Raw genomic sequence first — 25,752 nt, 5'->3', positions numbered from 1 at the left:
TTACAGGAAATATGCTGAGAGATCGAAAGTGAAGTCATGGAGGAGACATGTAAGACGAAATGGAGTGAGAACCTTCCATAAAGGTATTAATCCACCAATGACCGACCAAAATTGCTTATAGAGGAAGAAGAAGATAATTGTCAAATGTATAGCAAATTGATGATAACTCAATGGGAAACTAAATTTAATACAGATTTATACACTAACTGCTGACAAGGAGGAGGAATAATATAGAGAGTAAGATCATAAGTGTTTGATGTTGGCAACGCCTCACACCTGTTGGATTACCCATATCTTATCAACTACATTTACAAAAAGAAGTCACTAACGGACACAAAAAAAATACTAGAATACTTGTTAATTGGAATTGGAACTTAAGTATAGCCCTCCACTTGCCATTTTTAGTCGGGGCGACAAAAAAATCGCTTTGGTAGAAAGTGTAGAGGGTACGTCCACTTTCAGCGATTTATAAATCGCTGAATTACATCAGTATTCCAATGGATGACATTGAAACTACTTGTGTGATCGCTGCTTCAGGCGAGAACTAAACGACGAAAGCATCGTTATTATATTCATCCGTTAACAAATCAAAGATTTTTCAAGGGACAGTTGAACATACATGATATATTTGAACAATAGTACTTAAAATCAGAATCAATAGTACTTAAAATGCCACCAATATTTCCAGCATATTCCTCGTTGTCTGCCATTTTAAAAAATTGAAAATTAAATATTCTTGAAGACACACCAGGTTTCGCTGGCTTCAGAATTGCGACTAAACAATCGTAAGTGGATGCATATCTATGCTTGCCCGTATGATTCACATTGTGGTAAATAAGACAGGAGGTTGCGTTTTCCTAATCGCTGTCATTATTTAGTCGCAAATGGATTCACTTGTATTTGAAACAATGTGTTCAATCTTGGCGTCTAAACAATCGCGCGACTACAAATCGCAAGTGGAGGGCTAGCCTAAGCGTTTCCGTTACAATTGATAGAAATAGATGGAAGGAATTTCATATATACAAAGAAACGACACAGGCTTGTTTACTTTCGCCATTACTGTTTATTTTTCATAAAATCATGAAGAACTTAAGCATAAGAACGGATATTAATGGAGATGCAATTATAACTTAATGGATGGTATTCAGCAAGGATTATTGAAAAACTAGCAACATATAGACGTCTTGGTTACTGTTCATATTTTTTAACTGGGACAGTCCTCAAGGAATTGGATGCACGCAACAGGCCGTTTAAAATTGAAAAAAGTTTTATTAAGACATCTTATAAAAATTTCACTTTTTGTGGAAAACTGGACTGTAATACTGTGGAATATTATGTGTAATAGATTGGAAACTTTCGTAATGTGAATATTTAGACATAAGTCAAAAATTTGTGCATTAAAACGGAAACAACTGAAAGAAAAACGAGTGACTAGTCCAACTGAAATTACACCATAAATTTCAAAGATTCTGTGCATTGTAACGGAAACAAACAAAAAAAACGAATGAATAAACAAATTGAAATTACACTATCATCGATTTTAGTCAACTTTGACTTGGTTTTCCGTTTTTCAGTTTGTGCCTTGGACATATTTTCTGTTCATGATAAATCCATTGCTACTTCTACATTTCTAATAATTTATAGGCATGCTTGAACGTTATATAGAATCAAATATGTTACGAGAGTAATACCATATAATTAGAAATGTAAAGACTTAAATTTAACATTTTTTTTTTCAAGGAATTTGTTGATTTTAACAACTTCCGTGACTTGCGATGTTAAATCAAGTTCTTGTTTCTATTTATTAGGTCTTATTTCTTTAAGAAAATATAAAGCTAAGGAAACAACAGAAAAAACAGGCTCGAGCGTGGACACATATGATTTTCTCAATTCGAAAGAAAGATTACATTATTACCGAGGACCGAAAGTCCCTTAGAATAAACAAAAAGTTTTTTTGAATGAGATACTTGAAATTAAAAATCACACTTAATTTTCTTTTCTTTTTTACCCCTGTAACTTATTAAAATAAAAATTATAGAAGTTTTCAGGGACTGAAAAGTTTACCTATTAGTTTTCTCAGGATTCTAAAAAATGAATGCATTTAAAAAGCATTGGCCCGAAATTTTGCGCTTACGCTCTTAAATATAAAATAGATATTGCACGGAATGCTGTAAAATTCTAAGGACGGCTGTAAAAGATGTATACGTTAGTGAATGGAAATTTCGATTGGAAAAATTGTTAGTAATGCGTGAAAAAATAAATTTAAGAGTTAAAAGTGCGCTGAAAGTGCACGCGAATGCGGTGCGGAAGTGCAGGTGAATGCGAAAGCTTAAGTTTAAGCTGTGATAATAAAAGAAATACATGATAGAAAATAGAAAGAAAAGAAAAAAATAAAGAAAGAAAGTGAATAAAATAAACTAGAAATCATAATATACTATGATATTCTGAATTACCACGGTCAATGGAGAAATAATGTTGACACAATGGGATCTGGACATTATCCACAAAGAGATCAGAGATTGCCGAAGACAGGAAGAATAAAAAGTTTAATATCCTACTAAAATGGAAGAACTCCCTTTATAAATTCTATTAGTAACGTATATCAACTTTCAAATATTTTTAAGATTTTTGAAAGTACAGGCTGTGACCAAAAACCGGTGTTGTGAAATAACCAGATAAACACAAAATTGTGATACATGAAACAATATAAGGAAAAGCAGATCCAAAGTTAAATACGAAAAAACTCCTGAACATATATTATCAAAATCCTCTGATAGGTTGTTGATTATATATTATATCAAATCACTCAATAAGTTCCAGCTCTAACAATAGATGGCGTCACTAGTACCAAATCATTGTGATTTAGAAAAAAATGTAATGTTAAGATTTTAATTAAATTACACGTGACAGTGGTTGAAGTGACTAGACTTGTGTAATTTTAAATCAAGGAAAAATTTGGATTCTATGCGATAAAGCAAGATTTTCTCATTAAAAAAAAAGTTACTGAACAAGAAAAGCAGGAACAACATTAAGATAATATGCTGATTTTGAGAGCGATTGTATTGACACAAATGACGACCACCACGTTAGTTCGGCCGGAACTACACTAGTTGATCCGGTGAGTCAACTGAATTGAATGAGTTGAAGATTACAAATCGGTAATAAGTCTTCTACAGCTCTGGAGAGGTTAGAAAATGTCAAAAAGGTACTAATATCAAGGAAAAATCCAAATCTGCACCTACACTTGATAGAAGATGGGCAACATTCAATTGGATGGCTAATATCGACGGACTAAGTGATTGCCGGTTTAAGCAATCCCCCACTTATTGACCAACAGCTTCAGTCGGATAAGTTGGTAAGTGAAGGGCACTTCTTTGTTTTGGGGTTAATGAAAAATCTAAGAAGGACCAATAACAAGTAATTAGTTAATGCCATACGGATGCAAAAGTTACGCGCAAACTTAAGATACTCCTGAAAATAATATACAGAAGACTATAAAAAAGAACTGAAAGAAGATATACATGATATCCAGTTTAGATTCAGAAAAGAATTAGGAATAATAGAAGCACTTTTCGATTTTAAAATGTCAAGATATGAACCAGGACCTATATCTGCTTCATTGATTTCCACAAAGCATTAGATAGAGACGGGTATCAGAAACTTGTAGAACTACTAAGCGAAAAGAAAATATGCAGTCGAGATATACGTATTATAATTAATGTGTACTGGAATCAGAGAGAAACTGTCAGGAATGAAAACTTTGAAACGGAATAAAGACGTTAAAAGATGAGTTAAAAAGGGATAGGTGTCCTCCCAATTGGTATTTAATATTTATGTACAGATAAGTTATTATTAAGGAGATATTATCAGAGGAAAAATATGGAATAGCAATAAACGGAATAAACTTAAACAACGTGAGGTAGGTTTGCAGATGACACCGTTATTTTAGCTGATAGTCCAGAGTCACTAAAACACTTAGTAAATAGAACAAATCAATGGATTATTCACCATGGACTAGAAATGTACGTGAAGAAAAACAAGTAAAGGGGTTAACACTTACAAATATCTAGCGATAATAATAAAAATATCTAGTTTAAAAAAGATACTGGATAATCGTGAACTTGCTATAATACTGAGGATGAGAACCTTAAACTGTTATGTATTTTTCACTTTGTTATGTGGAATGGAAAGCTGCCCACTGAAAATAAAAACTATATATGGAAGTTGGAAGTATTTAAAATGTGGGGTTATAAGCGCTTCTTAAAGCTAACGTGAATTCAACGAATTACAAAGTCCTAAATATTGAGACGGCTACAAAAGAGCTACATTTAGTCAATATTACTAAAGGTAACAAGTATGAAATACAAATACTCATCATGCAAGGAAAGATCAAGGCTAAAAGAAATATGGAAGCATTGCCTGGCTGAGAAATCCACGTGATTGGTATAATTTGAGCTCAGTACAGAAGAACTGTCAATACGATATGGATAGCTGTGATGATAACCTAGTCCGATAGGAGAAGGAATCACAAGAAGAAGAATCGATAGATAAGAAGATATGAACATTAATTAATAAGAAAGCTGTACTAAAAAAGGGTGGTACTTGTTCGGTGTATCAAAACAACAAAGGTTCAACGATTCATCATCCAGCCTCAAGAGTCCACTGCTGAACATAGGCCTCTTCCTCATGTTTCCAACCCCGTCTATCTTGCGCCGCTCTCATCCAGTTTTTATCGAGTCTTATTAAATCGTCAGTCCATCTTGTAGGTGGTCGACCGACGCTTCTCTTGTCTTCCCTTGGCCTCCATTCCAATAACCTCTTTGTCCGATGGACAAAGATGGACAAAGGGTCAACGATTAAGAGCAATAAATAATAAACAAGAGTGTTGGCATCGATATAATGATACTAGATTCAACATAGATCTACCGCTAAACTAGGAAATCAAATCAACAGTAAACTGAGTATCTAGCAGCGGCAGAAACCATCTCAGGCGACTGAAGGACATGAAATAATCTTTGTTTTCGAACATACCGTATTTCTTTACATCTGACCTCCAGCGACCACTAATGTTTACTGACAAAAAACAAAAGCTCCAGGAAGAGTGATTTAAATTGAATTTGTTACTTACTTCACTAACTGAGGCGTATTTTTTAAAGCTACAGACTAATTGTTCTACAAAAAAAAGGGTCAAATTGATAGTGTTGCGTTGTAATTTATGTATCAGCTTAAATAGGAAACTATGTTGATAATCAAGGCCAAATTTTGCCTAAAAATTATTTTATTTATTAGGGCCCAAGGACTTACCGAGTGCAGTAAAACTATATACACATTTACCAAGAGGAATTTCAATACACTAGTGTTTTTAATGTTTCATTTCATTTTTAAATCTTCAGTAATTGAATATAGATCGGAAAACTATTGCAAATATCGCTCTATACTTTTTTATGAAAGATATATTAATCTCTAACGAAGAATTAGTATAACAACTAGAGCAATGCTACCAAAACCTATAAACAACGAGAGATATTAACATGCAAACTATGTAACAAAATTCAGACAATTGATAGGCGAGTTCGGTTAGTACGGTTTTCATAAACGACCAAAGCTCTTCTTTTCGACATGGATATCGAAAAGATGATCCGTGATCATTTTGGAAAACGTATCATGCAATTTGAGCAATCAAAAATAAGTCAGTGATAAATGCTTTCGTCATAAATAATAAAATAGCTTACATTTCCAACAAGAAGCTTGGTTTATACTTAAGTTAGTTTTATCTCTAGAAGCTACATACATTTTGGCTTATATGTAGATATATTCGACTAGTTTTCTTCTTTCATTAAATACAAAACTGGAAGCGTCTCACGAACGATGCTTTTATAATCACAATTATGTTACTTTGGCATACGTCTACTACATAGTATGGTCAGAAAAGTAATAGTATTTTTACACCTTAAAACATTTGTTGTAAAAGAACTAGTCAAATCTTTTTCTTATTCATCGTTGGATAGAATAAAAAATTGCATGTGTTTTTAATACGACCAATTATTCTCTTACATAATTATTCTGGGAGAAATATCTATATCTGAGTTAATCATTAGTAAAATCAATCAATATATTGGATTAACCTGTTTACCCGAGTTATTGTCTAATATAAAGTTTTCTAAACCCCATATTTGGGGGGTATCAGTCGCGGTCAATGATAACTACAAAAGCAGTTTGCATTCTAAAATGTAGTGCTTTTTAATATTAATATTCTGTTAACAGCGCTTTTAAATATATACAAAAAAATAAGAATAATTTAAAATACCGAAAAAAACAATTACATATATATGATTATATCTTCACAAAAAGTTGTCACAATGCTACCAAAGTGGTCTTACTTCAAACGACTAGTGATCATAAGAATCGGAAACGTTTCTACAATTGAAAATCCACAAGGATTAGAGGAAAAAGTCCTAGAGCTCGAAAACATCATAAAGGGCGCACTATGGAATACCACTGCCGAGAAAGAATATGAAATTCACATTGGAGGATTTAGAGACATTAGTCAGGAAATAAAAGAAATGATAAGGGAAAAGAACAGAACCAAAAAGAGAGCCAGAAGAACAAGAAATCGGGAAGATAAAAATAGGCCAGACCGACTGAATCGACACACAGTCAGACAGGCACTAATAGAACATAGAAGCCAAAAGTGGGACAATTACGTAAAAGAAATGGAAGAAGGGGGGCCAAAATATGCAAGAAATGTGGAGGCTCCAAAGAACTTTAAGAAATGATAGAAAACCCATACCCCTACTACACGGAGAAAACGAAATCGTCTGCTCTGTAGTAGAGAAAGCCGAGGTGGACTCTTTTGAGAGAGTGTACATTGAATTATCAGCAAGACGAAGACACAGACTTTATCCAATAAGTCGAAGAAATAAAACTAGAAACGCCCCAAGAACAAGAAGAAATAATAAATCCCACATCACCAAGAGAAATCAGTAAACTGATTAGAAAAAGTTAACCGAAGAAAGGACCGGGTCCAGACGAAATCAATAACAGATCTCTGAAGTATCTTTCTTCGAAAGCAATTCTATATCTGATAAACATAACAAACGCAATACTAAGATACGGGCTCTTCCCAAACAGATGGAAGGAAACCCATGTAATCATGATACCAAAGCCAGGAAAGAACCACATATTTCAGCAAAATTACCATCCAAACCAGACTCCAATCACAGACAGATAGGTTAGGGTTAATCCCAGAAGCACAATGCGGATTCAGAGCTTAACATTTCAGCGAACTCAGTACTCAGACTTACAGAATACATAGCAGCTGGATTCAACGTCAAGCAATATACAAGAGCAGCCTTCCTGGATGTAAGCAAAGCTTTCGACAAAGTGTGGCATGAAGTAGTTACATATAAAATGAGAGATTATGGACGTAGCCCGGAGCGGGGACTCGGGCCCGAGCAAGCAATAAAGATCGATGATGAGTCACTAGAGATAGCGGGAATAGAACGCCTTACGTTGACCTGCATTGTTTGGGGTAGGATTTCGTGTGGAAGTCACCGAACTGTGCGTAGCCTAGAGCGGGGAGTCGGACCTGAGCAACCAATACAGATCGATGATAAATCACTAGATATAGCGGGAATACAACGCCTTACGTTGTCCTGCATTTTTTGGGGTAGGATTTTTTAGGTAGGTCATGCACTTTGCTGTTAAGAGAACCTCTGTAGCGCATCAGGGCGTTATCAGGGCGAAGTGGATTGTCTGGAACATTGGGGCGGGGTGGAGTGATTCCTGATAACTAGAGTTAATCCTCCTCGCTCCAATAAATTGCTCTAATGTCGTACTTAAGGAATGTGTAAGTCTCTCAGGCTGGGTTAAACTATTGCTTGATGCTATCAAAAAATTTGAACTAAAACCACAAAAATAAACAAATACAGCCGAGAAAAAAGGCGAACGAAAGGAGTAAAGGATGTAAAAAATAGTAGAGATATTGTTAAATTTATATAAAAAAATTGAGGAAAGATAAAAACAAAAAACTGGCGAATATCGGAAACAAACATCTGAAATTGATAACAAAAACAAGAATATAGAAAACTTACATTCCAGCAATACTTCTGCGATTGAAACGAGAGCTGATATATTGAAAACAAAACAGACAATAGTAAAAATTAATACATTAAGATCCATAGTATAGGAAAAATAAATAGGACTGAGTAAGAGAAAAAAAGACAACAATATGATAATAATAATAATAAAATCGTATGTCAATTTTTCCGGAGAGATCCTTTCGGAGAGGTTCCGGCGCTATTTGCATCATTAACCCTGCTTCAAGGAGCTAGTGTCGAGGCACACACTAGCCCAGGGAGACCGACGACTTAACGTGCCCCCCGAACCATTGTGGATAGCTCGTATCATTTTTAGAAATGAAAATGTCGTTGTTGTTGCCAAGAAATGATAATGGGGTAGAGAACGAAGAATTAATGATGATGAAGAACGGTTGATGATTGATAGTCAAGGTTTTAAAAGGACCCCCGCGAACTAGGCAGCCATTCAAACTTAGAGCCGCGCACTAAGCAGCCAAAAATCCCTGGCTGCGGCATCCACTGGAACATGCATGTTACACCGACAGTCCGTTGGCTGCCAGCAGCCAAAGCTGATGAGGATTCTGAAGGGAAATCAATATGGATGCCTTCGGTCTCCGCGGACTTGTTGTGTCAGCCAGACCTATCCCCAACGTTTTTAAAATGACTTCTGACACCGAAAAATTAATTCGGAAAGTTGAAAGCTGTTTTGGGATAAGGAACGGCGATTTGGGGAATATCTTCTGAAGATTACAATGATCGAGAAGGGAAAAACGAAAATGGGAAGAAATTACCAATATAATTTGCGATTTACTAACCTTTTCTTTATTTTCCTTTTTTATAAGACAAACGGTAAATAATTACGGGCTCCTCCACGTCCATATCGTTTTATATTTATATTCGTTCATATTAAAACACGGATACAACTGACGGAAAGCCAGCAAACATATGGCGAGGTAGCTGATCACCGGAATCGAAAATATTATTAAACATAACTCAATGAATGCGATTCATAAACCTAACGTAAGAAGAAAAAAAAGAGGATACATCAAGCTTATTTGGAAAATTTTGTGAATTTTTAATTTTGTGTTATAGACAAAGTTAGAGAAAGAGCTTGTATACACACATTGTAATTCCTAATGTATATTTGGAAAGCAAACTGGAATATACGATGTTTGTAAAATTCAATTAATATTAACTAATAAAATTTACATAAAATTAATTGAACAAATAGGGCCCGCGTAGCGCAAGCGGTAGGATGCTTGCCTCGCATGCCGGTGGTCCGGAGTTCGAATCCTACCGCCGGCAAGAACAACTAGACATTTTTAAAAATGTCTATAGGCTCCAGGTCGACTCAGCCTGAATAAAATGAGTACCTTGGGTAAAACCAGGGGTAATAATAGGCGGTTGAAGCGTAGCACTGGCCATGTTACCTTCCTTGTATACCGTAGGCCCTAGATATAGCAGACTACCCTGCTATACTCCCAAAGCCGCGAGCGGTATAAAACGGGAGACAGATAGACAGATAAACAAAAATAATGTTGTAACTGACATAAAAATAAAGCGGCAAAAATAATATCGATAACAAAGTCTGTTTCGAAACTATTTGCTTTTAAAATAAGAGATCTATTACCATCACATCCATTTGATTTTCCAAACATACATTGAACTATAGTCCAAGTAGTAAAAAGTTTGCAAAAAGCAATGAAGATGTCTTCATGTCTTCAAAAATACATAACACCTGAGATCTTCAGCTCCTCCAAACTTAAAGTTGGTGGATACTCAGAAAAACAAAGCCTCTTATCTTAGTATAAAATTAGAACGTTAACAAATAGTTGAATGGATCAACAGAACCTAAGGGGATTTTTCGACTTGTCCTATAGATATATTGAAGACAAATAACATCCTCTGAGATGTGACTGAATTATTCACAACCACTACAAACAAGCCTATCTGGGTCAGAATGGTTGCCAACGTCCAATGAAGATGTAAATGTAAAAAAAGAGTAAACTTCGTTGGCTACGATTAAGTGATACTGTAAAATTTTAAATCAAATTTAAATCCTATTTTTTCTAATTGAAAAGGCCGTAATTCTGTAAAAGCATCTTACATTTCTTTTAAAATATTTACAAGACTGGCAATAAATAAGATAAATGTAACTATATAATAGTGTTTGTGCATAATATATTGCTACTGAAATAATTATTATACAATTACTAGAATATATCGTTTTCCGAGACTATGAGCTCATAAAAGTTTATTATTCTCAATTTTCGCTGCAATGGATTCCAACTATGTAGAAAACGATGCCAAAGATTCGTCGCAACTATGGAAGGCACATTTTTTGGAATACCCCCGTATTTTCCAACATTACAGGGGTCTCGCTAACAGTTAAGGAACTATAAATTCGATCTGATAATAAAAGTATCGTTTATGATCATCATAAAAAGGGATAATTGTTTATTTCGCTAATAAATTATAATATTGAAGAGATCATTTCTCTTTGAAAAACGGTTGTACTCAAAAATACTACTAACACTTTAAAAATACTATAAAAGGCAGTCTTTATTTAAGGCGGCTGTAGCACCGTGCTTTTATATAAAAAATAAATTCAAATGATGTCATTCTTTGGAATCAACTAAAAAATATTGTACGTCAAGCTAAGTGAAGAAATTAATATTTGTTCGTTAAGTATTTGAAGTATCATGCTTATTTCATTTTTTTTTTGTATTTTTAGTCTTGGCATTTAAAAAAATGTATTTTTAACAAAAACTACTTCTGACTACAATCTTTAGTACTGTAAGAGGTTTTCCAAAAGTATCAAAAGTTTAGAAATTCTTTAATTACATAAACTTAATAACATATACAGCGTGGATCAAACGTCTGGAAAAGCCACAAATATCTCTTAAATGGATGGTACGAATTGTACAAAAACCGGGACAAGCCTATTTTGCAATATTGAAATTTCAAATTTGATGTTTACAAAGTTGCCAGATTTACCATTTTTCTGATATGATTAGTCACTTTGGATTTTTAAATACAACATCCGGTATATTGTATTAATATTGGAAATCCTCACTTCAAAACGTGTTCAACCATATGCATCACTTGATATTTTATCGAGCCACGAAGGTCGTAAATAAATAGATCTTCTCAGTGCCAAATAGTTTTGAATTAATTCAGTAAACATAGAATGCTGTCATTTTGATATTAGTTCATAAAACTAACAATAACTTGACGTTTATTGAAAAGTTTTGTAAAATAAATTGTATTAATAACTAAAACTGCAATAAAAAAACGGAAAATATCGCAATTAAGGCCTATTCCAAGGAGACTCGCTGGGTCCATTGTGGTTCTGTTTGGCGATGAACCCACTATCCCAGCTATTGAACTCCAATGACTCAGGTTTTAGCATTAAAAACAACAATACTGTAGTGGCGAAGCTTAATCATATGTCGTATATGGATGATTTAAAACTAATGGCTTCCACTCGAAATTACTTAGATCAAATGCTAAAAACTGTAGAAACTTTCTCAAATGATATCAGTATGTATTTTGGGTTAGACAAGTGTCGTGTACTAAATATAGTTAAGGGAAAGGTTCAGTCCGGAGGATTCGATATGCAAAATGGCCAAAACATCGAGGCTATGGGCGAAAATGACATGTATAAATATCTAGGAGTAAAGCAAGCGCGGAAAATTGACCATAAACAATTTGGACATAAGTCCAAAACGACAAATGCCGATATGGATGTCAAGCCCAAGAAACCATCCAACATCTTACCGGGGGCTGCCAGGCATTTGCTGCAACTGAAAATAAAGAACGGCATGACTCAGTAGAGAAGATCATTTATCAAGAGATAGCTTTTAAATTGGGACTTGTACAAACAAACCATCTCCCAAATTATCAATACGTTCCTGAGAGTATGCTCGAGAATGACAACTACAAGCTATACTGGGATCGCACTGTCTCACAGACCAAACTGTAGCACATAGTAGACCAGATCTCGTGCTAGTTGATAAACTAACAAGACAAACAACGCTAATCGATGTGGCGATACCTAACAACAATAATCTGCGTGTTAAGTACAACGAAAAGATCGCCAAGTACAGAGATCTGGAAATACAAATAAGGAGACAATGTAGAATGGAAAGTACCCAGACGATACCTATTATTCTTTCTGTAGTTCTACCTTTCATGCATAAAGCTGTGCTACTTTCGACGTCCAGATGCGTGCGAAAATTTTTGGGAGATACACCGACGTACCAAGTCACCTAGGACTCGATAACATGGAAAGAGTCCCACCAGAGCTCAATCCTTTTGATACCGTAGGTATCTGGGATGAGTGAATTTTTTCCTTAGAGGGAGTGTAAGCCGTATGGCTAAATCTGAATACTAAAGCTGAATGAAAAAAAGCGAATTATTGTTTTAATAATAAGAGGCTACGGCATTGCTAAATGGCGTGCCCTCCAAGTAAAGACTTGGCCGGACCTTGAGCTTCCTGGCCTTTCGGCATACGCTCTTAGTGAAACCTCTGCCCCTACGAGTCCGACACCAAAGTGAAGGTGCCACGCGGCGCGTACCAAAAACGTCCCGTGGATCCCCCCGTGGGGGTACCCCGTGGGGTTACCACGACACGTCTACTATACGCGACCCGTGGGGGCTCCACCTTCCCCGTAGTACCTGTGTTGTGAGTACCTTGCCTACCCGTTACTCCCACACTACGGGCGGGCAGGTTCGGCAGGCGGAGGAATTTCCACCTCACACGTAGACAGGTCGCCGCCGAGGATCTCTCCTCTACCACTCTTGGATCTCCCGGTGGGTACGTGCCGGGACACCTACACCACTCCTGACCGCCGTCAGGAGCGGTATATCCACACCCCTCCTGACCGAGGTCTGGAGAGGTATTTACGGGCCCAGCTCGTTCAACCTCACCAGGCTCTTTTGGAATGGGAGTAGAGTGGTCCCACGAGTAGTCTCGTCTCGGATACTAGGAATGTAGACCGGTGACCGTGTCGCCGAAGCGACCGTGTGCGTTTCTACCAACCCGACACCTCTAACGACGGCTCTCCACCTCCCTATTCCTACCCATTAGTCGCCTCTTACGACAGGCAGGGCTTTCTGACCCCGGCCGTATTCTTATCTCCGCGAGCCGGACGGAGAGAGGCTACGGTAATAGAAAACGATCTATCTTATAGTGAAGTAGCCAACTTGTTCAATGATACTTTCCCAAACCATTCTCCTATCCATAAAACGACGCGCCGGTACAAAAAATTGTAAAGCGATTCGAGAAAACTGGACGAGTAAAATATGGCATTCGAAGAGGTAGACCAAAAACTGTTATAAGTACAATAAAGTTTAGTGAGGTAATGATGAATCAAATTCTACCTGGCGAGAACTTTGTTAACTAAACCTCACAAGGTATCCAATCCAATTGAAACGGCTGTTCACACACGGATGGAAATGTTAATATTGACGTTGATCACCAATTCGCCGAGGAAAATTTGAATTGAAAAAAATCAGTATTCGAGAATTATTGAAATCGAATTTATTCCACTTACGATATTTAATTGAATTCAATTATACTGAATTATTTATCTAAATTAATTTAACTGACAATGAAATGCACAAAACTATTCGCAAATTGCTCTCAAATATACATATACGCGCAATATTATCTGTTCAATGTGAGCCGGACATGAATTTTACAATTTACATAAATTCGTATGTCACCCACAACTCGAAACGTCATCATTCGTTCGCTGTTTTCGTTTCAATTCAAATCAGCAAGAACTGTCAAGGCAATATATGAAATTCATTGGACTGACAGTGGCGTCATCTGTCGAAAATTGGTCGTACCAACATGATCAAATGCATAGTTTGCGATTCTATAAAGGACATACAGACAAACATTCATTTTTATATAATACAGATTAGGTGTTTCTAGGCTTTTGTTTTATGTTTGTAAGATGTTCCTGAATATAAAAAATCGAAAGTATTGTATACCCTTGAACTGGTATTGAAGTGGAGATTTCAATAAAGGTACAATATACAGGGTGTTTAAAAAACCAAAGTGACTAATGATATAAGAAAAATGATAAATCTGGCAACGTTAAAAACATCAAATTTCAAATCTTCATATTGCATAATGGGTGTATCCCTGGTTTTGTATAATTCGGCCCATACATTTGAGATAATTAGGCGTTTTCAGACTTTTGGACCACTCTGTATAATACAAGGAATAAAAGGGGTTAATCTCTTCTTGTTTTTATTAAATAAATAATTGTTCTGCAAATAATACTTCTACAGAATACAAAGAAAAATATGGAGAATGATCAAAAGACAAAGAAAAGAGATGAACGAACCAATAAAAAGAAACGCATTCAGAAGGAAACATGTAATAGAGAATTATTTAAGAAATTATAAGATTCTGATAAAAATGTGGACTGTACCAGAAAAAAACACTAATGTGATTTAATTAAATTAATTTCTAAACAATGTACTCTTCGGAAAACCTGGAAGCATCGGCTGCTGAATATAATAATGTTAATAATAAAAATATCTCGGTTTGCTAGTAGTAGGAACAGTATTTGTAGAAATGTTTATATCTTTTGTTATTTCGTGTCTACACAACCCTGGAAAATCAACTTGTACTTAAAAAAAATCATTTCTACTAATACATTGGAGAAATCTTTGGAGAAAAATACTGATTTATCTAAAAAAAAAAGAATATAAAACATTTCCGAGACTGTCATCTACTATCACTGGGTTTAAGTGCTTAAAACTAAATGGTTAACCTTCGTTATCACAGAAAGTTACAGAATTGTATAAAAAACGTTCTTCCTTTTATACAAAACCAATTCGATATATTTATGTCATCACAATAAAAATATATGCCAGAAAATAACCATATAAGTATCGTCGGCGATATTTCACACTGATATTGGTCGGCGTTGGACAATTTTAGGTTATGTAAGAGAGTTCAGAAACGAACTGGCCCATTTTTTTCACAAATGTTTACAATTCGGACGATATAATTTAACAACAAAGTATTTACTGACTTGTTTCAATTACTGCTCAGTTTGATTACCTTCAAAAACTTTGAAAACAAAAACTTTTCTTTAAATAATAAAACAGCTGGGAATATTCAATAGAAAAAATATAAAACCATATCTTATTAGAAAAACGGTGGAATAAAGAAATACAAGTCATGACGGAAAAAAGATGGAGGTAAAAATAGAAAATAACATTTTGCAAAAATTTTTCAACATAACAATGTTATTAGTCCTATGGAAAGAGTAGCAATCGGCATTGCAGGTCCATTTCCAGAGAGGAATGATTTAAATAAATATATCCTGCTAGACAAGCTGCTAACGTTGCAGAGGAACTTGGTTGCCCTGCGACCTAGAGTGTGTCTTCATACCTTCCGAAGAACATGTTGCAAGTGAAGAATATGTCGACCGCCTGAAGTTAAGAATGAACAACATTCATGAACTTGCCCAACAACACATCCAGTTAGCCAGTGACAGAATGAAAGATCAATATGATTCTCAATGCAAGAACGAAAGCCTTGAAGTAGGTGATCTTATTTGGCTTTATAATCCACAACGTCGTCGAGGCTTGTCTCCTAAGCTGCAAAGACAATGGGAGGGTCCGTATGAAATTAAAAAGAGAATAAATGACGTAATATACCGAATTGAGAAGTTGCCGAAAGGTAAACCAAAAGTAGTTTACATAAATCGTCTTGCACCTTATGCTGGCTCAAATGAAACAGAAGAAGCACGAACCCTTCAACATGAGACCAAAGATGACCGGCGACCAAGCTTTAATGAATTTATTTCAAATTACGCAGAGAGAAAGAGTGCTAGATTCGGCGTGACCACAGAAGTTCAGCAGGATCTTTTTAGTGTTCTGCATAACATCTCTCTAGCCTACTGTGTTGCAAAGACCTTGACATGACTAAAGGAATCTCGTCCGTATTCTATAAGAAGTTCGGTCGTTTGGACGAGTTAAAAAAATCAGCAGCCTAAAATTGGAAGAGTACTGAAATTAGAAGATGATCCTCGATTTTTGCTGTATATGGTGACCACGAAGTCGTATACAGACAAGGCAAGCTACGAGGATATATAGCGGAGCTAACTAATTTGAAGAAAATCGTGTACAATTATGACATCAAGAATTTGCCTCCAAGATAGGCCATGCACTAGAAATCTGGCTTGGAAGATTGTCGAGAAGCATGCTTGAAGTGATCTTTCGAGAAACCGGCGTACGAATTACTTTGCATTAACTCGAAAAGTTCGTCTCCTTCAAAGTCAGTAGACTGTTATTTCTTCTTGAGGGGTTCATCCTGGGCCTACATATAGAGTTGCTGATTGGAACGCTCAGATCTAAGAGGGGAGCAGTGTAATAAACGACCTTATTTCGACGTACCCCATGTAACGGTTGCATCTCGAGATGATGATGTGTGTTCGAGAGTATTCGTGATGTATCGACCGGATGAAAAATCGAAGCTTCAATACAAGCGACTATTCCAGATTGTTCTAGTACATGATAACTTGTATATATAAGCAGCGCTGATATTAGTTTAGTTGATAAGATATTATCATACTGTAAACTTATAAATAAACATGTTTACATAAATTAGAACTGCTCGTTTAATTGGTAAAACGCTACAATATCATCATACTAGAAATTACTCAAGATATCAAGCGTAGAGAAATGATGCGATAATAATTTATATCAAAAACGCAAAAATATATTTGGCACTTAATAAAAGAAAAAATACAAAATTTGAGCGTGAATTGAAACAGAGAGTAATATTTTGCTCGACATTATACATTGTCATCATAAAATTTATATTATTGTAAATGTAATTTGTTAAAACAGCACCTTATTTGGACGTCAAGATATATTGTATGGACGTATATTGTATTTCTTAAAGGCACTTTCATACAAAACCTACTTTAACTTCTTAAATAACCTAATGTCCTGTTACGGTGTAATGCCTTGGAAATTCTAATTGTTGTTCGAGATCATCACAGAATGTATAAATATCCACAAGGAAAATGAAATTCCTTGAAAATGTAGTTGGCCATAAATCAAAAAAAATTTATTAAAAAAATTCTTTATAAAGGGTATATAATTAAAGTACTCTATCAGTCTACTCTATCGGCTATGTTGTAAAAACAACCTGTATAATATTGTAATCGTAGTATAGTTATTTTATCAAATTGTGAGCTCAGGTCGGCAGCTCTCGTGTTAACGTGTGTGCGACTGATGCCCTTCATAAGGGACCCGTCCTCCCCTCGATATGTAACTTAAGACAGACAGTGCCAATTTGCCTCTCGGCAAGAAAAGGCCGTGTGTGTGATCTCGAAAATGTGCATGGTGCGTAAGCGATAAATGCGCTTGTAAACCCTGTGTTTTGTGTTAAAACGTATATAGTTGGTCTCTCTCAATTTTATCATTTCATGTATATCTGTTACTGCCTCCCCGCACTCACTGTAAAGCTAATATTTGTATAACTCTTTATGTAACTGTCAGAATTGCGATAATTGTCAATGTTTGAACCAGCCCTTAAGTCTATTGTGTAAATAAATCGAAGGAAAATACATTTTAATTGTTTTATTGCTTCAGTGGTCCTTGATAAATATTTTGAAGCAATTAGGTGTTCAAATACGCCTCTCTTAAATGTGGATAGTTTGGCAACAAAGTTTACCCTTTCCACCATTTGTGGTCTCTTCGAACCGCATATTGTTTATCGCAATTCCTCTTCCGATTTATCTTCATAAATCAAATTAATTTTCTCTTATTTAATTCTCTTCCCGTAAAAATTAAAATAAATATCGTTACTGAGTGCTCTTCACAAAATAAAACGTATAAGATAAACAATCTCACGGCACATGGAACATTACGTCACCACGCAAGTGTTTGAAGTGTTTCCACCCAACAATCTTAGATGTTAGATTTATCGCTCTTCGAGGTGCATCTCAAGTGAAATTGCTGACAAGAAACATGTGATGTGACTATGGATTTTTATGGATTTTTTAGATTCATGTCTATTTGGTGAGTTCGTTCCAAAATATATTTTTATAATCACGGTACAGGGACATTCAAAAGTTCGAACGCATATTATTAGTATACAGGACGAGTTTATATTTCGCAGGATTCGTACAGACATTATTTTCTGAGACTCTTGTTTATTATACGGGGTGGACTAAGCTGTATTTTAGACTCTAAAATTTTTTATTTCTCGTGTATCTCTGATAGCTAAATATCTCGCAAAGCTTACGATACATCTCTATCCGCAATGGATCAATTAAAGAAACAACGCAAACCGCTGAAATCAAAAATCTCTCGTATCTCTAATTGGTTAAGGGATAACTCTGCTCAAGAAACGGATCCTTTGCAGTTCCAACTCCGTCGTACTGAACTAACGAATTGTTACGCCAAATATGATGGCCTCATGGATCAGATTGAGGAACTGGACGAAGCAAACACGGAAGAACGCGATAGGGAAGAAATTGAAGAAAAGTACTTCTCAACTCTGGCAGGTCTTCAACATAGAATGGAGATGCTCCAACCTCCTTCACACCAGTCCAGTTCCACTTCTCCACGTTTAGCTAGTGCTAAAGTGACTCTTCCCGAAATTAAAATTCAAACTTTCTCAGGATGCTTCTCAGAATGGAGTGCATTCTATCAGCTCTTCGAGACGTTAATTATTAATAACCCGGAACTCAACAACGTCCAGCGTTTTGTTTATCTCAAATCTTTTCTACGCAACGAACCTCTCCAGTTGGTAGAAAACATCCAAGTTTTAGAAGAAAACTTCCAAATCGCGTTAGAGACTCTTCGAAATCGTTACGAAAACAAATCGCGCGTAATTAGTTTGCATATACAGCGTCTTTTGAAAGTTCCATCCTTAGTCAAAACTAATGCAAAGGCCTTACGTGAATTTTTGGTCACCGCAAAACAGACCTTACTCGCGCTAAAAAACATGAATGTACCCATCGAGCATTGGGATCTCTTATTAATAGAAATATTTTTGCAAAAAGTGGACTTTACCACTCACCGGTCTTTCGAATACGAGTTAGGGTCAAAAGATATTCCCACGCTAAATCAATTCTTTGATTTTTTAGAAAAAAAGTGTGACATTATGGAAAAGTTAAACTCCTCAGATAATAACGATAAAAAAGTTATTAAAACAAACTCTAAAACGGTTCTCTTCTCTTCGGCAAGTAATAAAAATAACTCATACTCCAAAACATGCGTATTTTGTAATAATGCTACACACACTATTTATGTATGCACAAAATTTGCTAATCTTTTCTTACAGGATAGGTATAAATTTGTTAATGAAAACAAACTATGTCGCAACTGTTTAGGAACTAAACACTTTTCACAAAATTGTTCGTCTCAACGTTTATGTGGTATATGCAAGAAAAGGCATCACACACTCTTGCACAATGACCATGAAAATATCTCTTCTTCTAGTAGATCTTTTCAACGACACAATCACGCAACCTCTCGCAATGTACAAAACACTTGGTCTGATGGTGAAGCCGGTCCAAGTAATTCTGTCTCTCGCTCTGAACCTCAAACCTCTCAGGTCTCAAATGTGATGACTTCTCTCTCTTCTCTGTCAATAAAGCAGGATGTTCTGCTGGCAACCGCTCTAGTCACTATTTATTCAAAGCATGGCGTACCCATACACGCTAGATGTATTTTAGATAGTGGATCTCAGTCGTCATTTGTCTCTAAAGATTTGGTTCAAAAATTAAATCTCTCTCCTTACAGCAAAAGGTTACAAATCTCTACTATCTCTGAACATAGTTCATTCTCGAACAAAATGGTCGATCTAGAAATTTTTCCATACAAAAGAAATGGTAATGGTTTCAAAATCTCCTGTGCTATTTTAGACAACATAACTTGTAGACTCCCCCAGGTATCCATAAACAGAAGTAAATTTAATATCCCCTCTACAGCCACTCTCGCAGATCCCACCTACTCTGTCCCTGGAAATATAGATCTTCTTCTTGCCAGTGACATATATAGCGAATTGTTATCGGATGGTTTAATACGTTTAGGTAAAGGACTCCCTGTTCTCCAGAACACACACTTAGGGTACATTATGTTTGGTTCTTTACCTCCTTACGCACTTCACAAAGGAATTTATCGCTCACAGTTGTCTCCTACACACTCAAATGTCTCTTTATTTGTCCAGTCCACATCTGAGGAAGATAAGCTCGATAATATAATTCGACAATTCTTCGAAGTCGAAGAAGTGACCCCCTCTGTTAAAATCTCCTCCTCTGAGGATCTGGCTGAACAAATATTCACTGAAACAACTCAAATTCTACCTTCTGGTCGGTTTCAGGTAAAGCTTCCTCTCATTTCTGAAACAGCACATAAAATGCTGGGCAATTCTTACAATATGGCTAGGAAAAGGTTTATTAGTTTAGAAAATAAACTCTTAAAACACGAAAATGTATACTCTCAATATAAAGCATTCATCAATGAATATGTTTCTCTTGGACATGCCAAAAAGGTTCCTCTTTCTCTTACAAATGTGCACTTAGAAAATAAATACTTTTTACCTCATCACTCTGTCATAAAAGAAGAATCATTAACTACAAAATTACGGGTGGTTTTTGATGGCTCCATGAAAAGTTCCAGTGGCTATTCTCTTAATGACATCCTGTTGAAAGGAAAAACTCTTCAGCCTGAACTTTTCGACATTCTCCTTCGGTTTAGATTGTATACCTATGTCTTCACTTCCGACATACAAAAAATGTACAGGCAGGTACAAATTCATCCTGATCACACATTCCTCCAGAATATCCTCTGGCGGGATTCTCCAGAACAGGACATCGAATGTCTTGAGCTTCAAACCGTAACTTATGGAACAAAAAGCGCAAGCTTTCAAAGTACTCGTTGTTTGATGGAATTAGCTAAAACTCATCAAAACAACTCCCCATTGGCTTCCGATGCTCTCTTAACAGGCTGCTATGTAGATGACATTCTATATGGGGCCAATGACACGCAAACTCTTCTTAAGGCTCATAATGAGATAACTGACCTACTCAACAAGGCATGCATTTCTCTTCATAAATGGTGCTCTAATTCAAAAATGTTTTTAGAAAATGTTTCTACTCTCTCTACAAACTCTGCCTATGTTATTTCACCAGAGAATGCTTCTAATAAGGTTTTAGGTCTCTGTTGGAACCCCAGTACTGATACATTTTCAATTTCTGTACCTCAATTATCAATAAAGGATAATTACACAAAAAGGGAAGTACTCTCTATTATCGCTCAAATTTTTGATCCACAAGGGCTCATTAATCCCGTAACTGTTCTTGCTAAAATTATTATGCAAAAAATTTGGATTTCTAAAATTAATTGGAATGACTCCGTGGATTCAAATATTTTAAATGAATGGTTGAAGTTTATAACTGATCTCGCTGCTCTCAAAGACATAAGCATACCCAGATGTCTTTCCTCATGTCATGAAATTTCTTCTATTGAAATTCACTCTTTTTCTGACGCAAGTTTGAAAGCATATGCTGCTTGTTGTTATATACGGGTTATCTACAAATCAAAAAATGTCTCGTGCTCTCTCATTGCTTCGAAAAGTCGTATTGCTCCTTTAAAGACCATAACGCTTCCAAGGCTGGAACTTATGGGTGCTTTATTGGCTAGCAAGCTCACCACAAAGGTGGTTGATATCATAAAGGATAAATTGCCCTCTATTACCTCTATAAACATGTGGAGCGATTCTGAGATAGTTTTGGCGTGGCTCAGATCACATCACTCCAGATGGAATCAATTTGTCGCCAACAGGGTAGCTCAAATTCAAGAAAATTCTTCTCACTCTCATTGGAGACACGTAAAGTCTAAAGACAACCCTGCTGACATCCTCTCCAGAGGAATGATGCCCTCTAACATACTCAACTCCACTCTTTGGTTTCACGGTCCTCAGTTTTTGCAAACATTTGACCTAAATTTGTCTGAATATAGTCCGAAGTTTAATTCTAATAAATTACCTGAAGAAAGAAAAGTTGTTCTTCACACTCGAAGTGCTCAATTTGATTTCTTTGTCATGCTTTCTGAAAGGTTCTCCAGTTTCACGAAATATGTAAGGACTATAGCTTATGTACTCAGATTTGGTCATAACGCAAAGTCTGGCACTCAAAAATTATCCGGTGCACTTGAAGTATCTGAACTTCAAAATGCCGAAATGAAAATTATAAAATTATTGCAAAACTCAAGTTTCTCCTCAGAAATTGCTGATCTCAAAGGCAATAAGATTATTTCTAATAAGTCTCTCTTACAATTTGCTCCTTTTCTTGACAAAAATGAAATGCTCCGTGTAGGTGGACGTCTTAGGTATTCCGAAGTTACCTTTGATCAAAAATATCCTCTCCTCCTCCCCTCGAAAAATCATGTTGTTCGTCTGATTCTCAAAAAAGAACATCTTAGGCTCCATCATGCAGGTCCTCAGAATACTCTCTCTCAAGTTCGCCTCAGATATTGGCCCTTGAATGGTCTACGTGAGATTAAGAGGATAGTCCACGAATGTCATGTTTGTTTCAAGTTTAATGCCAAACCCTTAGCTCAAATCATGTCTGATTTACCTAAGGAACGCTTATGCTCTGCTCAAGTTTTTGCTCATGTAGGTTTGGATTTTGGTGGTCCCTTTCTAATAAAGGCCTCTAAACTTCGTAAAAGTCCCTTGATAAAGTCATACATAGCTCTATTTGTCTGTATGTCCACACGTGCGGTTCATATAGAATTAGTCAGTGGGCTCACAACAGAAGCGTTTCTTCTTACTCTTAAGCGCTTTATCAGTCGAAGAGGTCTCCCTCAGACTATATTCTCTGATAATGCGACAAACTTTCTTGGGGCTAAAAATCAGTTATTCGAACTCTATAATTTCTTAAAAAATAAGGAAACTAACTCTTCTATTCAGGCATTTTTAGCCTCCTCTCAAATTCGGTGGAAAACAATACCACCTCGATCTCCTCATCATGGAGGACTCTGGGAGAGCGCTATAAAGAGCGCTAAACATCATATCTATAGATTGTTGGGCAATCTCAAAATTACATTCGAGGAATTCAGTACCGTGCTTACCCAAATTGAAGCCGTACTTAATTCTCGGCCCATTTGTGCCCTCTCTAATGATCCCTCCGATTTCACATATCTTACCCCTGGTCACTTCCTAATTGGAAGGTCTCTCACCTCGCTACCCGACCAGGAGTATACATCTATCCCGGAAAATAGACTTAGCATCTGGCAAAATCTCTCTAAGCTCCAGCAACTTTTTTGGAAAAAGTGGTCGACTGATTATCTGAATCGACTTCAAAATCGTCCAAAATGGTTTCTCCCATTCAAAAATTTAGAACCCAATGACCTTGTGTTAGTTAAAGAAGATAATCTCCCTCCTCTCTACTGGTCATTGGCACGAGTGATGGATGTCTTTCCGGGTAAAGATGGCCGAGTGAGAATTGCATCTGTTAAAACTAAGGATGGGATTTTCAAACGCACGATAACAAAATTGTGTCCCCTTCCTAGTGAAGGATTATGTTAATGTTATTAGGTTTAGTACTTTTACTCATATGTTGTTTGTATACTATTACTCATATTGTTTTTTTTTTATGTACTCTTTTCTTTTTAATGCTTTTTATAATGTTAAAGCTAGTGCTTCAACTGGGGGCAGTATGTTGTAAAAACAACCTGTATAATATTGTAATCGTAGTATAGTTATTTTATCAAATTGTGAGCTCAGGTCGGCAGCTCTCGTGTTAACGTGTGTGCGACTGATGCCCTTCATAAGGGACCCGTCCTCCCCTCGATATGTAACTTAAGACAGACAGTGCCAATTTGCCTCTCGGCAAGAAAAGGCCGTGTGTGTGATCTCGAAAATGTGCATGGTGCGTAAGCGATAAATGCGCTTGTAAACCCTGTGTTTTGTGTTAAAACGTATATAGTTGGTCTCTCTCAATTTTATCATTTCATGTATATCTGTTACTGCCTCCCCGCACTCACTGTAAAGCTAATATTTGTATAACTCTTTATGTAACTGTCAGAATTGCGATAATTGTCAATGTTTGAACCAGCCCTTAAGTCTATTGTGTAAATAAATCGAAGGAAAATACATTTTAATTGTTTTATTGCTTCAGTGGTCCTTGATAAATATTTTGAAGCAATTAGGTGTTCAAATACGCCTCTCTTAAATGTGGATAGTTTGGCAACAAAGTTTACCCTTTCCACCAGGCTACTAGAACGTTTTCTGATAAAGAGTCCATCATCAATATACTTAATGTTATACATGAGTCCAGCCACTAAATATCTGGGTAAAAACTCTTGAACAGTTACAAAATTTATTTTGTTTTGCATTATTGTTAAAAATACGTTGTGATAAAGTATTTAACAGATATCCCGCATGGCAACGTAAGTGGGCGCGCACAACGAGGCGCCGACCCTCGCTCTGACCACAGGATCGTACCATATTATCGATCGCCCGGTAAAATAAATGCATTATTTTAAATGCGAGCGTTCACTGTCACTGCTATGCTCTAAAAGAGGATACGATGAGATGGTCTCGGTTATAAACGTACCCTTAGACTCCCAATAGGGGTTGTTGCTGACCCTCAAACCTTGTCTGAATGGGTTCTAGATGGCAACTAAAACAAATCAAATTTTATTTTTTAAGCGTTTTTACCCAGATATTTAGTGGCTGGACTCATGTATGCCTGGTAATATTACATTGATGATGGACTTTTTAGTCCGAAAACGTTCTGTAGCCCGATAGGGTATTTTAATTGCATATCTTTTATAAATGATTTTTTAATAAAAATTGTATAAATATCATTGTGCAGCTAACCATTAACTAGACTTTTTCTTTGCGTATTAAATACAAACACAACCAATTAATAAATAAAAATGGATTATTATAGTACATTGACATTGACGAGAAATAAATATAAATAGCACGTTTGAAAATGTAAATAGTATAAATAACTTTGGTGTTATTTTCCAATCCTACTATCTATTGGTACATTCTGCTTACTTCAAACACCAACCGATTCCAAGGTCTACACTCTGGCTTCCACATTAATATCGCCAATAACCGTTTGTCAATCGTTCGCATATTCAGACCTAGTATTATAAATCTGATCCAACTCCCTCAGAGTATTCAGCATGTAGTAGCTGTTACTGCGGCTCAAATTGCCCGGTCTAGCCGTGCAACACCACCTTACCACGCTATCCTTACACCTAGTTATTACCCCCACCATATACCGCAACGTAGTATGTAAGGTACTGCTCACCTCTCGATTGTCCTTTTCTTGTGGATCGGTAAATTTGACGGAGTGTGTTCGGCTGGCTTCGTGTTCCCGCCAATCGTCGTCGTCTTCATCCTCGGTTGCAGCTCCATCTGTACGGGACAAGGTACTACCATTAGAAAGACCTGGCGTTAGCTCATGATCGTGATGGTGGTAAAAGCGACCGTCGGAAGCTAGGCGGGTGCACATAGTGGAAAGAGACAGAAAAACAAGGTGCTTTACATTTACGAACACACATACATTGCAAAATAATAAAAATAAAGAAAATCAAAACAATTGTAAATTGAAGCTTTTTAGTACTTATTAGATACAAGTAAATATTTTGATTTGTTATA

At 36.2% G+C, this 25,752-nt stretch overlaps 1 protein-coding gene across 7 annotated transcripts in view; it reads right to left on the bottom strand.

Moving 5' to 3' along the window:
• Positions 1-25,752, bottom strand: part of scrib (scribble planar cell polarity protein) — a 417,253-nt gene that overhangs the window by 275,428 nt on the left and 116,073 nt on the right. For 6 of the 7 annotated variants that reach the window (XR_011950110.1, XM_072523901.1, XM_072523904.1 and 3 more), the window contains exon 5: positions 25,403-25,590. Coding sequence is in view for 6 of the 7 variants with exons in the window: in XM_072523901.1 (XP_072380002.1) it covers positions 25,403-25,590 (188 nt within the window). In the remaining variant the exon portion in view is untranslated. The remainder of the gene's footprint in view (positions 1-25,402; positions 25,591-25,752) is intronic. The other variant, XM_072523902.1, reaches the window with a different exon arrangement.

The sequence above is a fragment of the Diabrotica undecimpunctata genome, chromosome 2 (assembly GCF_040954645.1).
Source record: "Diabrotica undecimpunctata isolate CICGRU chromosome 2, icDiaUnde3, whole genome shotgun sequence".
Taxonomy (NCBI): Eukaryota; Metazoa; Arthropoda; class Insecta; order Coleoptera; family Chrysomelidae; genus Diabrotica; species Diabrotica undecimpunctata.
This window is presented reverse-complemented; position numbering and strand designations above follow the sequence as displayed.